Source organism: Antedon mediterranea, chromosome 9, assembly GCF_964355755.1.
Source record: "Antedon mediterranea chromosome 9, ecAntMedi1.1, whole genome shotgun sequence".
Classification (NCBI taxonomy): Eukaryota; Metazoa; Echinodermata; class Crinoidea; order Comatulida; family Antedonidae; genus Antedon; species Antedon mediterranea.
Window position 1 is genome coordinate 53,235 of NC_092678.1, and position 13,230 is coordinate 66,464.

The window sequence follows — 13,230 nt, forward strand, 5'->3', positions numbered from 1 at the left end:
AACAATGACCTAAGCAATCTAAAAGCAATACCCATCATAAATTCATTTAAAACAAAATACAAACAAATACTTATTTCAAACTATCCAGAAAATTAGTAATTCACAATTGCCTTAAGACTGTTTTTTTTTTCTTTTTTGTGCCTTTCGTTTAACTTTATTTGTCAATTTGACGAAAGAAAGAAGTGTTTTTTGTTCTCTCACTTAAATTAAATAATTAAATATATATTTACTTATCTAGGACCAAACTTAAAGCCTTGGCTTAATGCGTCCTCCTCACACAATTGTATTTATTAATTTATGTTTCTGTATTATCATATTGTATTGTATTGTGTGAAACAATAAACTTGAAACTAAACTTGAAGCACGTTCTCAGTATAGTTTTCCCCTCAGAAAGTACCCTATTGAATACGATAATTTACTCTTTAGTTTAGTTTAGTTATAATGGGAAAGTTTAGGCGATGCCTTTTTAATCCCATATCAACTACATTGTGTTGATGCGATTCTTGAAGGTGTTAGTGGTCTCAGAATTGACAACGTCGGCTGGTAAACTGTTCCAATGGTTTATTACTCGTTGCGAGAAGGTATAATGTCTTCTGCAGTTCAATCCTTTATGGAAAATAGGCTTGAAAAATCTCAGGTGATGCCCTCGAGTAATTCTGCTAATGTTACTTCTCATTTGGAAAAAGTCATCCTTGGCTACACCCTCGAAATCTTTAACAATTTTATATGCTTTAATCAGGTCACCTCGAATTCTTCTGTCATACAAGGTTGTTAGGCCAAGAAGCTTTAAACGATCTTCATATGAATATGAACGGATACATGGAACTAATTTAGTCGCACGACGTTGTACTCTTTCAATTACATTTATGTCCTTTTGAAGATACGGATTCCATACTTGAACACAAAATTCGAGATGTGGGCGTACATAATGCTTGTAGATGACGTTAAAACAGTCCTTATACATATTATTATACGAAAGTCCTTCGATGCTTCTTAAACAATTCATGGCCCGCTGAGATACTTTGGTGCAGTGTTGGCTTGGTTTACAGTCATTAGTAAGTACTCCTAGGTCCTTTATTTTCTCAACTGTTTCCAGTAGTTCAACTTCATCTATTTGGTATTTAAAATGAACATTTGAATGTCCGAAGTGCATCGGCATGCATTTGTTTTTATTAAAAGCCAACATCCATTCTTTACTCCACTGCAGTGCATTGTTTAAAGATTCTTGTAATGTCCATCATTTCTGTTGTTAACTACTGAGTAGATCTTTGTATCATCAGCAAATAGCTTTATATGACTAGACACATACTTTGGTAGGTCATTTATATATAATGCAAACAATGTAGGGCCCAACACCGAGCCTTGTGGAACTCCACTAATTACATCAGCCCAACTGGAAGAAGCATGACGCACTTTGACTCTTTGTTGTGTGTTATCAAGAAAATCTTTGCATGCCTAATGCTGTTGAATACGAACGCCCCGCTGAATAAACGCCCTCCTCAGATAATAGAATGCTTACACAATATTAGGCTACAACATTATTTGTAGTAGAATTCATTAAAACATTAAACACAATTTACCAAGCATTTTGATACAATTTTAAATATCAGCTAATTTATTCGTGTATTTCTACAAAATCAAATTAAACAAATAATTCTTTAATTTTAATTTGTAGATTGTACATGTAGACTGGCTTCGATTACTTTTCTCTTTAGAAGTAGGCCTATTAGAAACAAATACTGTAACACAATTTTAAGTATGCATCGCATACACTGCACCAACTTTGTTTTGCAATGGGGTTTTTCGGGTTCTTGTATTAGTATTTTTTATTTTTTATTTTTTTCATTTTCCGCCTTGAGCACTCTGGAGTGGTATGTGCGCTATAAAAATCTTATTATTATTATTATTATTATTAGTCATTATTACTGTAATGAAACGTACGCCTATCATCAGTTTTACTACCAAGTACTACAACGTTTAACCGGTTTTTTTTTTTTTTATAGTACAGTTGTCCAAATTCTGTATTATGAAGTGTTATTAAAGTGGATTTGCGCCACCTATAATTGCATTGCACTGGTACGGTGGCAAGCGTGACAATTTAAAACATACGTTTCGCAATTTGTTTTACGTTACATAGCAACAATTTATCGACGACGGGCAGATGTAGACTCTCCCACATTTTGCATGCGACTGACATGTTAAGCTTCCAATCTCTTAACCATTAATTACTGTAATGTTAAATAGACCGTGATATAGACAACAATTAGCAAACACAATGCACTTTAAATGACAAATTAGTTAGGGCACACGCTTCTTGTCAAGGCCTACCTCATCCTCAATTCCTTACTCGTTGTCGCAAAGTAAACTTCTATTTAAAGTGAGATTCGACAGGACTTTGGAATATAGCACATGGCCAGAAAATATTAAGGTATGAGAACTGATAAAGTACTCGGATAGCTAGAGGTGCATATGTCTCTTTGACTGTGCTCGCCGGATATTGTTAGTAACATGGGACATCTCACGCATGTTTGTGAGATGCAACAATACCGGATATTGTTAGTAACATGGGACATCTCACGTATGTTTATGAGATGCAACAATACCGGATATTGTTAGTAGCCTAACATGGATGGGACATCTCACGTATGTTTGTGAGATGCAACAATATCGGATATTGTTAGTAACATGGATGGGGACATCTCACGTATGTTTGTGAGATGCAACAATACCGGATATTGTTAGTAACATGGGACATCTCACGTATGTTTATGAGATGCAACAATACCGGATATTGTTAGTAACATGGATGGGACATCTCACGTATGTTTGTGAGATGCAACAATATCGGATATTGTTAGTAACATGGATGGGGACATCTCACGTATGTTTGTGAGATGCAACAATATCGGATATTGTTAGTAACATGGATGGGGACATCTCACGTATGTTTGTGAGATGCAATAATACCGGATATTGTTAGTAACATGGATGGGGACATCTCACGTATGTTTGTGAGATGCAATAATACCGGATATTGTTAGTAACATGGATGGGGACATCTCACGTATGTTTGTGAGATGCAACAATACCGGATATTGTTAGTAACATGGGACATCTCACGTATGTTTGTGAGATGCAACAATATCGGATATTGTTAGTAACATGGATGGGGACATCTCACGTATGTTTGTGAGATGCAACAATACCGGATATTGTTAGTAACATGGATGGGGACATCTCACGTATGTTTGTGAGATGCAATAATACCGGATATTGTTAGTAACATGGATGGGGACATCTCACGTATGTTTATGAGATGCAACAATACCGGATATTGTTAGTAACATGGATGGGACATCTCACGTATGTTTGTGAGATGCAACAATATCGGATATTGTTAGTAACATGGATGGGGACATCTCACGTATGTTTGTGAGATATAACAATACCGGATATTGTTAGTAACATGGGACATCTCACGTATGTTTATGAGATGCAACAATACCGGATATTGTTAGTAACATGGATGGGACATCTCACGTATGTTTGTGAGATGCAACAATATCGGATATTGTTAGTAACATGGATGGGGACATCTCACGTATGTTTGTGAGATGCAACAATATCGGATATTGTTAGTAACATGGATGGGGACATCTCACGTATGTTTGTGAGATGCAACAATACCGGATATTGTTAGTAACATGGGACATCTCACGTATGTTTATGAGATGCAACAATACGGGATTTAGTAACATGGGACATCTCACGTATGTTTATGAGATGCAACAATACCGGATATTGTTAGTAACATGGATGGGACATCTCACGTATGTTTGTGAGATGCAACAATATCGGATATTGTTAGTAACATGGATGGGAACATCTCACGTATGTTTGTGAGATGCAACAATACCGGATATAGTAACATGGGACATCTCACGTATGTTTATGAGATGCAACAATACGGGATTTAGTAACATGGGACATCTCACGTATGTTTATGAGATGCAACAATACCGGATATTGTTAGTAACATGGATGGGGACATCTCACGTATGTTTATGAGATGCAACAATACCGGATATTGTTAGTAACATGGATGGGACATCTCACGTATGTTTGTGAGATGCAATAATACCGGATATTGTTAGTAACATGGATGGGGACATCTCACGTATGTTTGTGAGATGCAACAATACCGGATATTGTTAGTAACATGGGACATCTCACGTATGTTTATGAGATGCAACAATACGGGATTTAGTAACATGGGACATCTCACGTATGTTTATGAGATGCAACAATACCGGATATTGTTAGTAACATGGATGGGGACATCTCACGTATGTTTGTGAGATGCAATGATACCGGATATTGTTAGTAACATGGATGGGGACATCTCACGTATGTTTGTGAGATGCAACAATACCGGATATTGTTAGTAACATGGGACATCTCACGTATGTTTATGAGATGCAACAATACCGGATATTGTTAGTAACATGGATGGGACATCTCACACCGTATGTTTGTGAGATGCAACAATATCGGATATTGTTAGTAACATGGATGGGGACATCTCACGTATGTTTATGAGATGCAACAATACCGGATATTGTTAGTAACATGGATGGGGACATCTCACGTATGTTTTTGAGATGCAATAATACACTAATAATAATTAAAGAGGGATTTATGTTTAATTAACGTCATGCGCCTGCGCTAAGATTAATAATATAGTGATGTAATTATCTACAAACATAAATACATTAAATAGTATTTATCTTTAACCAATGCAAATAGAGTACAAATAATGAATCTGGATGATAATTAAAACAGAGTTAAATCAGAATAGACTGCAGCAGCAGCAGCATCGATAATTATCCATCTTTAACAATAAAACTCTGCGCGTTGTCATCTTGATACAGGAAATAATATTATTTAAGTTGTATGCATTGCAGGTGCAACATCATTTCGTTCAACTATCAAATTAGAAAACGATCTTACATTACAAAATATACTTTGACAGCCATTTAAATGAATTCTGCGATCATAACAACACGAACAAGAAAAAATGTATTTTAAAGATCATATTGGATACAAAATGAAAGTAATATTTGTTGGAAAAGATGGAAGCGGAAAGTCGAGCGCGATTAGATATCTTACAGACAACGGTGAGAATGTACAATCAACGGGGACGACGACAACAAATGAAGTTCTTGCCAGTACGGAACTTTGGTTTCCATTTCAAACTAACGGTAAGTGATTAATTATTTAAATGCTTGTAGATCCGATTTAACTTTATTTAAATTATGTATTCGTCTCAATGAATGAACACACGGGCATTATAAATAACAGGGAAAACATGAGACTATTAGGGACCGAAAGTCAAAAGTAATACTGTACTAATCTATTAAAACGAGTAATATTTCAAAATTATCGTATACCAAATTGATATTAATTTATATCTATATTATTTCAACCTATGTTTATAATGAGATAATAATGGATCAAAGCATAACAGAGGTCATTTAACTGAAGACATCACATAGGTCTATTTTTCTTTGATTAATCACCCTGACGAAAAGACAATTCTTAACATTACCATCACATAATAATAACGATAAACGAATAAAACATCTGAGCCTGAAATTATATATAATGTGGGCCTAGTTGTTGCAACAGTTATGATAGTATTATATTACTCCTACTTGGATAAACTAATTAAATTCATGAACTATGCCTTTTCTCTAGATGATTACAAGCTAGAAGCAGGTGTTCCACAAAATAAAGAGAGGCAAACATAACTAATGTATTGCAACATTGACGACGCATATTATGTATAATCAACAAGAATAACAGATCTTTAGATTTAGACTTTCGAAATTAATCTTTTGAGTTTTAAGTCAGTTTAATATATTGATTATTACAGATTCTGATTTTAACAACACATTCTCTGAGGAAGAGCAAATACTTTGCTTTGAATTGTGGAATTATTCCAGTAATAGTAAGGTAGTACCTATCATGTATATACAACATTTGCTAACTTGAGCCTGATCCTAGTCTAGGCGCAGTAACACGTAGAGATTGTCAACTTGGCTAAACCATGGCTTACAGTAATTACGTAAAAAATTGATTAAAACAAATTAGTAAATAGGTTTTTAACAAATTACCTTTATTTTCTCCAGATATCTCGGAAATGTCAAGACTTAGCAATGTCAAACACGTGTGTTTACATCATTATTTCGAACATGGCGGAAGAGGATTCACTGAGCGGCATCATCGACAGTTTAAATGTTGTTCAAACTAAAGTAAATACACGGAATATCATTAAAGCATTTATCAATGAACATAAACGAAAGTAAAATGTTAGTTCATTATTAAAACATGATTATTGTCTTGTTTAGGCTCCTGGTGTTCCCGTGACGATTGTAGGCACTCATTCGGATGACATGGTGCTTGATAAAAGGCAAGAATGGTTAAGTTCGTTGCAACAAGTTTTACAGAAATGTAAAGTGAAACAAGAAGAGAAAATAAAGGAAGAACTTGAACATCTTCAGTAAGATTTCATTAGGTCAATATTATTTATTGTTTAATAGGAATTGTTTGCTTCAGTAAGAAAATAATAATTAAATATAACAATTTGTTATTTCTTTTAACAGACAATTAAATGATACAAATACTTCGATAAAATTATCAAGTTGCCGCCAGAATATGTCGGATTTACTAAAAGCTATCTCAAACATTCAAACTAATATGGTGTGTACAAGTATTACTACAGGAAAGGTAAACATTATTAATTCATGATTATTTAAAAGTATCGTATTATAAACCAATGTATTCGTCGTAAAATTTAGTTTTGAGAAATGAGAATTTTAGTTTTATGTTGTATGTTTGACAATTGAACACAGGTATTTCTCATATTAGGGGTTCGACGAACTACGGAGGGTAATCACAACAACCGCATTAAGTAATGGACGTTGGCTTAATTTTAAAAACAAGATGAATGAATCAACTATGAGTAAATTGTACAACGAACTTCATTCTTTAACTACATTTGGAGTTATTTTATTGACGTTGGATAAGTTTAAAAATCTTGCACATACGTGTGACATACACAGTTGCAAGGACGTATCCACAACGTTGGAAATCCTAAGAGAAATGGTAAGATGAAATGCAGGCTATTGGCCTTTCTTAAATAAATGTGGATATTAGGATTGTGCCAATAATCTAATTATCGTTTGATTACAGGGAGTCGTGTCTTACTTGGCCAAATATGTTGATTTTCCGGGTAACACACCTTCATGTTTACCATCGATCATATGTATAAATCAGGCTTCTTTTCAAGAGGTACTACACTCTATCCATTTAGAAGATTGTACAAAGGCATTCAAATTTGAAAGTAAACGATTTTGGCCAAAATCAAGCAATGACAAACGACCGGATCCTCTCATCCTCGTGAGAGCTATAGAAGAAATTCCTACTCAGGGAGTGATAAGAGAATGTTTATTTCCTTTAATTTTACAGGTAAGTTAATTTCGCCCAATCGATCATTTTTAATGTTTAATGTCAAATTATAAGTTCTTTGTGTGGTCAATGTTGTTTCATTATGTTTCAGAAATTCGAGCTAACTGAGGAACAAATATTGCTGATAATTGAATATTTAATAACACTTGGAATTCTGGTTCTAAAAGAAGGTACTTATAACGATGAAGAGGATATTCAATGTCTTCAACTTCCTCATTTTCCGGCTCTTTCCACTAAACGGTGCTATTATATCACCTGGATGGAAAACTTTCCAGATATTGAACCAGTAGGTATATTCAACTTCCTCAATTTCTCGCTCTTTCCACTAAACGGTGCTAATCACAATCAGAACTATCTATATATTATAAGCAGTAGGATATATTTAACCTTTACTTTGATAAATAAATAAATCTACACTTTTTGTTTGCATTGTGTTTTGTATTTTATAGAGGCTTAACTGGACTTCAGCACTGTTTGATGGGGATTTAGAAATTGGCATACGTTACGTTTTTCCCTTTGGAATTCCTGATGGCTTTGATGATCGTTTAATGTGTGTTTGTTGTCAGATGTGCTATAGAGGACGCTACAAGCACCACTGGAAACATGGGTTACTTGCTAAAATTGATCAGGTAAAATGGTTACAAAAACTAGCCATCATGTGAATGTTACTAAGAAACTTGATTGAAACAATTAATTTTACTGGTACTGTAATGATGACGCAACCATTCAATCAGTAACCAAGTACCAGTATCAGTTTTAAATTCGATACTTGTTTCTGTAAATGATATTCTATTGGTTACCATGCATTTGGTTTGCATGCCAATACAATTTCAATCATGGTCTAAGTAACTCTCTTCCAATCTTCCTGTGAGGAAATTAATTATTCTGCTCTTTCAACATATTCCATGATCTAAATAACTTAAATATCTTCAAGTGCTGTGTGGCGAGGATAGGCCATATTAACGGTATGTAACCAACTATTTTACTCTTTAACAAGGCCATGACTGCAATCGCGTGCTCAAGTTAGTTAGTGTTTACCGACCAACCAACAGACCGACTGACCAACCGACATAGTGAGCTGTGGAGTCGCGTTGCACGCGCCTAAACACATAATGGGGGCGAACGTCTATTTCAAAATGATTTGATATTCCAAATTAGTGTGTTGATACGTACTGCTATTATAATTTAATTTCAAAACTTTTCATTTGAATTTAATTCATAATTTAAATCCTTATGGAACTATAGGCCTACTCTGAAAGATACGAACTCCGCCTCAAGACTCCGTCCTCAATTTGAATCATCCCAACCTATAGTCTAAAAGTAATAATGAATTCAGATTTGAGTAACACAAATTAAATATATTGTAGCGTGGTTTTTAGCCTACAGCAATCGAGTTATCGATCATAATTGTTGTGAGATTGCTATCTCTGCAGCATACTAATCCATCTCGTGGACACAACTCAACAATCTACTTTGATTAATCCAAGCATGAATTGATAATAAACATGACAGTAGATTAACTTTGGTTTATGAGTAGTGCTTGTGTTTTACAGGTTTTAATTCACCTGTCATCTCAGAGGCAGCAAGACTCTGATGAACACATAATAGTTTTTACAGGAAGAATAACTGTTGACGAAGAAGAAGGGGAACGTAAGGCTACCAAAGTATTGTGGACACAACTTGCAATTGTTCTTCATGAAACGGAAATATATATATCTCAGTGGCCAGGTTTACTGAGAAAGGTAAAGCTAGATGTTGTACACGTTTTGATAGTATGGATTTGTTTGCTTTATACAATGTGAGTGATCGTGATTAGATTAGAAACCGATTACTAAAGCACACAAAATGAAGTAATGTTCAAGTACATTCATTTACTGCAGGTGTTTATACAACCTGGTCCATGGTACTTTGAAGGTGAAGCCCCCACTCAACCTGTACATATACCTCTCATCGATTGCTTTCATTTTTTGGATAAGGGGGAAGATTCATTGGAAATATCAATAGACGAACAGTTGTTTCACGTAGACTTGCATGAACTACTGCCTCGAACAGGTAATTTGTTTTTATTGCATAAATATGTTGTTTAACAGGGAAATTAATCTACTCCAAAACAATTAATATTAATATGTTGTTTAACAGGTAAATTAATCTACTCCAAAACAATTATTCATTATATAGTTTGAATTTATTGTAGGTCTAAATGTTGCGATATAAAAACATAATCGTGAAAACAAATTGAGTATAAAAGACAAACTAATTGACAGGAGACAGCACCAATCAATGGCCTATTAATTAACTACGTCACTAAAATATCTGTGTTTGCCTACCTTTTAACAACATTATTTCCACATAAGTACGTTCTTCTTGTTGACCTTTACCATGCAATAATATTGATTTCAACTTGATTTTTATTACCTTGATGGAACAAAATCCAAAGTATCAACACTTTTACTGATGATGCGACTGCAATTGAATGACATCATTCGACTGCTGCTGTAAAATATATTTATGATAAGGTTTATACAATTGTTCTTGAAAAAATATCTGGTTTCAAACAAATCAATTAGATAATTTACGACTAAACAACTTACTAAACTTTGAGAAAATATCAAGACAAAAAACAAAATTTTTCACTAAAATTAGGTAAAGTTTAAACTTGATAATAATGTTGTATTACAAAATAATTCACAGATGATAACAAGTTGAATATTGTAGAATGGTTTGATTGGCTTTCTTCACTTGAAAGTGAATACACACAAGATAGCAATACGCCGATAGAAACGTTTGATGTTGTTGGTGCTGGTCCCTTAGTCGTCACCACCAAGATGGAACAACCCACAAAAAATAAAGGGACAGTTAAATGGGATCTGCAAGGCGATAACACCAATGGCCAATTAAAAGAGCTGAGTAACGTAGAGTTTCAAACGGTAATTATTATTTCAATTTCATTTTCATTTATTTTTTTCAAAATAAGATTAAATAAATTATTATAATTTACACTATAAGCCCGTTATTAATATATCGTAAAAACATAACATGATCCATATACGCTATTGAAACAAGTGTAGGCTTATGGCAATCAATTTAATGTTTAATTGATGGAATAAATCTTTAATATAAATTGTGTTTTTTAACCAAATGCAGGCCGTGGCTAAATTTGTAGCAAATATCATTACACAGTCTTTTTCAAAACTGGCATTAGAAATGGAACAAACTAAACAAGGATCAACTCGTATTGAGGAGAAGTCTGTCTCAGTTTTGGAGAAAACATTGAATAGAAAGTCACACAGTCGACGGCTATCGAAGTCGTCAACAAAAAGCAAAACATGTGAAATACTTTGATTGAATGTACTAGCTACAATTGTTAACGAACCACCTGTTTATTATTGGTATCCAATGCGAACACCTGTTTATTATTGGTATCCAAGGCGAACAAATACGTTGTTCTCCGTGATACACTGTAGAGCTAAATAAGGCTATACAGTTTACTGTTTTTTACATAAGGTAAAAACTACGCATATTAGCATGATTATTGAGAAATCAATTTAAAAATCTATATTTCTTAGGAACACTTACATTTATGTCGACGTTTGTGCTCATGTGTACTTTAAAACGTATTGGCTCGATATCACGCACTCCAGTGCGATTTGTATAGTGGGCCTAGATATTTTAACAGTTACGTTTCTTTATTTGTAGGCCTATATACTTCGTACTGCATGAACGGGTAAACAAACGCAAAATAAGAAATAGCATTAGTATAAGGTTTATCTGGAGGGTGTAGTATTCATATAATTATATGTACTAGATGGTACGCTCGCGTACCATGCCCACAGATGGTTCTCGAATACATAATAGGCGTAATTTCAGCGTTAAAAAACTGGCGATTTCAAATGTACGTACCGCAGGACAATAATACATGTCGTTTACAGAAACGAATAAATAGACACTGTGATTTATGTACTAAACTAAAATTAGCACCCTGGGAATTACTTCCGAAAAAGAAACTTGTCACAAAATGAGACCAATTGTTTAAGTCAAATTTAAACAAACTTAATTTGTGTTTTATATGTAACATTAGGGTTGAGGGATGGGGAAGAGGATGGGTGCAAAGAGGAACAATTTTTAAATATATTCTTTATCCATTTAGTAACGGAATATTAATTGTTTTCATGTTTTACAACTAATATACCACAAACACAGTAAAACATTGCGATGTAATACTTGTTGAAACTATCACCGTCCTAGTCGATTGAAAAGTACAGTACATGTAACGATACATCACTACGACGTGTATATGTTTATATAATGTAAAACAATTTGTGAAAACCACCTCTATTCGGGGCAAATCATAAATTCGATTTAATCGTCAATATATATTAAATTATCTAACTCAACTTAATTAGTAGGCCTAATGGTTTTCAATTCTTTCTTAGAGCCAATTCATACTTAAGTTGGTTCCTACCCTACCCACCAAAGTTGTTCTGCGTTTAGGGCATGTGATGCACTGTAAGCCTATCCTCTACTGGATTTACAACGCTACTCATGCCAGTGAGGGAAGAGTGATGATGTGGATGGTTTAACTGCAATAATAAATATTTGTACATAAATATACGGCGACTGAAAACGCTAGCTCATTATCCGTTTAAAAAAAAATTTATATCCAACATCTGCAGCACAGATTGAAAAAAAAAATGGATCGAATTTCTGTTATGAGTATACAGTACTTGCCTTTACGACGCCTGAGGGAATAGACACTTGTGGAACAGAGATTGGAATGTTCCATTTATCGCAAATCAATACATTTGTAAAAACGTATATTAAATCTATCAAAATAGCATTTTTTAAATAAAATCGGCCTGTCTTCAACATTATGATGCTGTACTCGAACTGTTCAACCGGTTTTCAGCTATTAAAAACAATTATCGTAGGAGGAGATAGGAAAATGCGAAGTGTCCTCGTATTATTGTGTGCGGGTATTTTTCAAATTAGACATCCATTAGACAGTGTATACCACGATCGGAAAACACCCCTATTTGGGGCAAATCGTTGAACCTAAATTCGTTTTAATCGTCAATAACTAATTATAGAATTCAATTTAATTAGTAAACAGGGTTACATCAGGTGGTTAAAATCAGTACCTAAAGTACGAACCAACTTTACATACCATCGAGTAAACATTCTAGAAATAACGCGCGATTTACCGAATTTTGCCCTTAAGCCTTGTCTACACTATCAAACTTTATGTATCAAAAAAGTGTGATGTGCCCATATATGGACATGATGATGTCACATCACTACCATATTTAAGCATAGCACTACCATATATGGGCACATCAAAATTTTTTGACACATAAAGTTTGATCGTGTAGACAAGGCTTTACGTAAATTTATATATAGATATAACATACATAAGTGTAAAGGGCGCTCAGGCGTGCACACTATTTTTGTTGTAAGCTACAATGTAAGATTAGTATCACTGTAACAAATATGTAAGGATAATATTAAATTATTTACTATCAGCTAATATTAAGTATAGGTTAATGTCTGATATATAGTGTACGTGCATATTTACTTGCTTGTTGCATACATTGGACTTTACAACTCAATTGCACTCAGCAGCAGGTGTGAGTCATTCATTGTAATATTATAATTTTATAATAGTTGCTATAATTACAGCGAAACATAAGCCTATTATGTAAA

The 13,230-nt window shown here is 34.0% G+C and overlaps 2 protein-coding genes across 2 annotated transcripts; both read left to right on the forward strand.

Annotated features, from left to right (window-relative positions):
- The first annotated feature begins 5,107 nt into the window (after positions 1-5,107).
- On the forward strand, positions 5,108-7,539 carry LOC140059313 (uncharacterized). Its single transcript, XM_072105190.1, has 7 exons — positions 5,108-5,261; positions 5,936-6,015; positions 6,192-6,314; positions 6,411-6,562; positions 6,666-6,789; positions 6,931-7,167; positions 7,255-7,539. The coding sequence occupies exons 1-7, from the start codon at positions 5,108-5,110 to the stop codon at positions 7,537-7,539; spliced, it is 1,155 nt and encodes a 384-aa protein (XP_071961291.1).
- A 61-nt stretch (positions 7,540-7,600) lies between these two features.
- Positions 7,601-13,222, forward strand: LOC140059566 (uncharacterized). The gene is made up of 6 exons (XM_072105514.1): positions 7,601-7,816; positions 7,980-8,159; positions 9,084-9,272; positions 9,411-9,582; positions 10,222-10,457; positions 10,675-13,222. The coding sequence occupies exons 1-6, from the start codon at positions 7,613-7,615 to the stop codon at positions 10,870-10,872; spliced, it is 1,179 nt and encodes a 392-aa protein (XP_071961615.1). The 5' UTR covers positions 7,601-7,612; the 3' UTR covers positions 10,873-13,222.
- Positions 13,223-13,230: the final 8 nt, after the last annotated feature.

What these genes read in the sequence shown, in the direction of transcription:
- LOC140059313 (XM_072105190.1), top strand. Translation starts at nt 5,108, where the DNA reads ATGAAAGTAATATTTGTTGGAAAAGATGGAAGCGGAAAGTCGAGCGCG. An exon ending in GTTTCCATTTCAAACTAACG is followed by an intron (nt 5,262 to 5,935) that starts GTAAGTGATTAA and finishes TGATTATTACAG; the next exon opens with ATTCTGATTTTAACAACACA. An exon ending in CAAGTATTACTACAGGAAAG is followed by an intron (nt 6,790 to 6,930) that starts GTAAACATTATT and finishes TTCTCATATTAG; the next exon opens with GGGTTCGACGAACTACGGAG.
- LOC140059566 (XM_072105514.1), top strand. Translation starts at nt 7,613, where the DNA reads ATGTTTCAGAAATTCGAGCTAACTGAGGAACAAATATTGCTGATAATT. An exon ending in ACTTTCCAGATATTGAACCA is followed by an intron (nt 7,817 to 7,979) that starts GTAGGTATATTC and finishes TGTATTTTATAG; the next exon opens with AGGCTTAACTGGACTTCAGC. An exon ending in GTAACGTAGAGTTTCAAACG is followed by an intron (nt 10,458 to 10,674) that starts GTAATTATTATT and finishes AACCAAATGCAG; the next exon opens with GCCGTGGCTAAATTTGTAGC.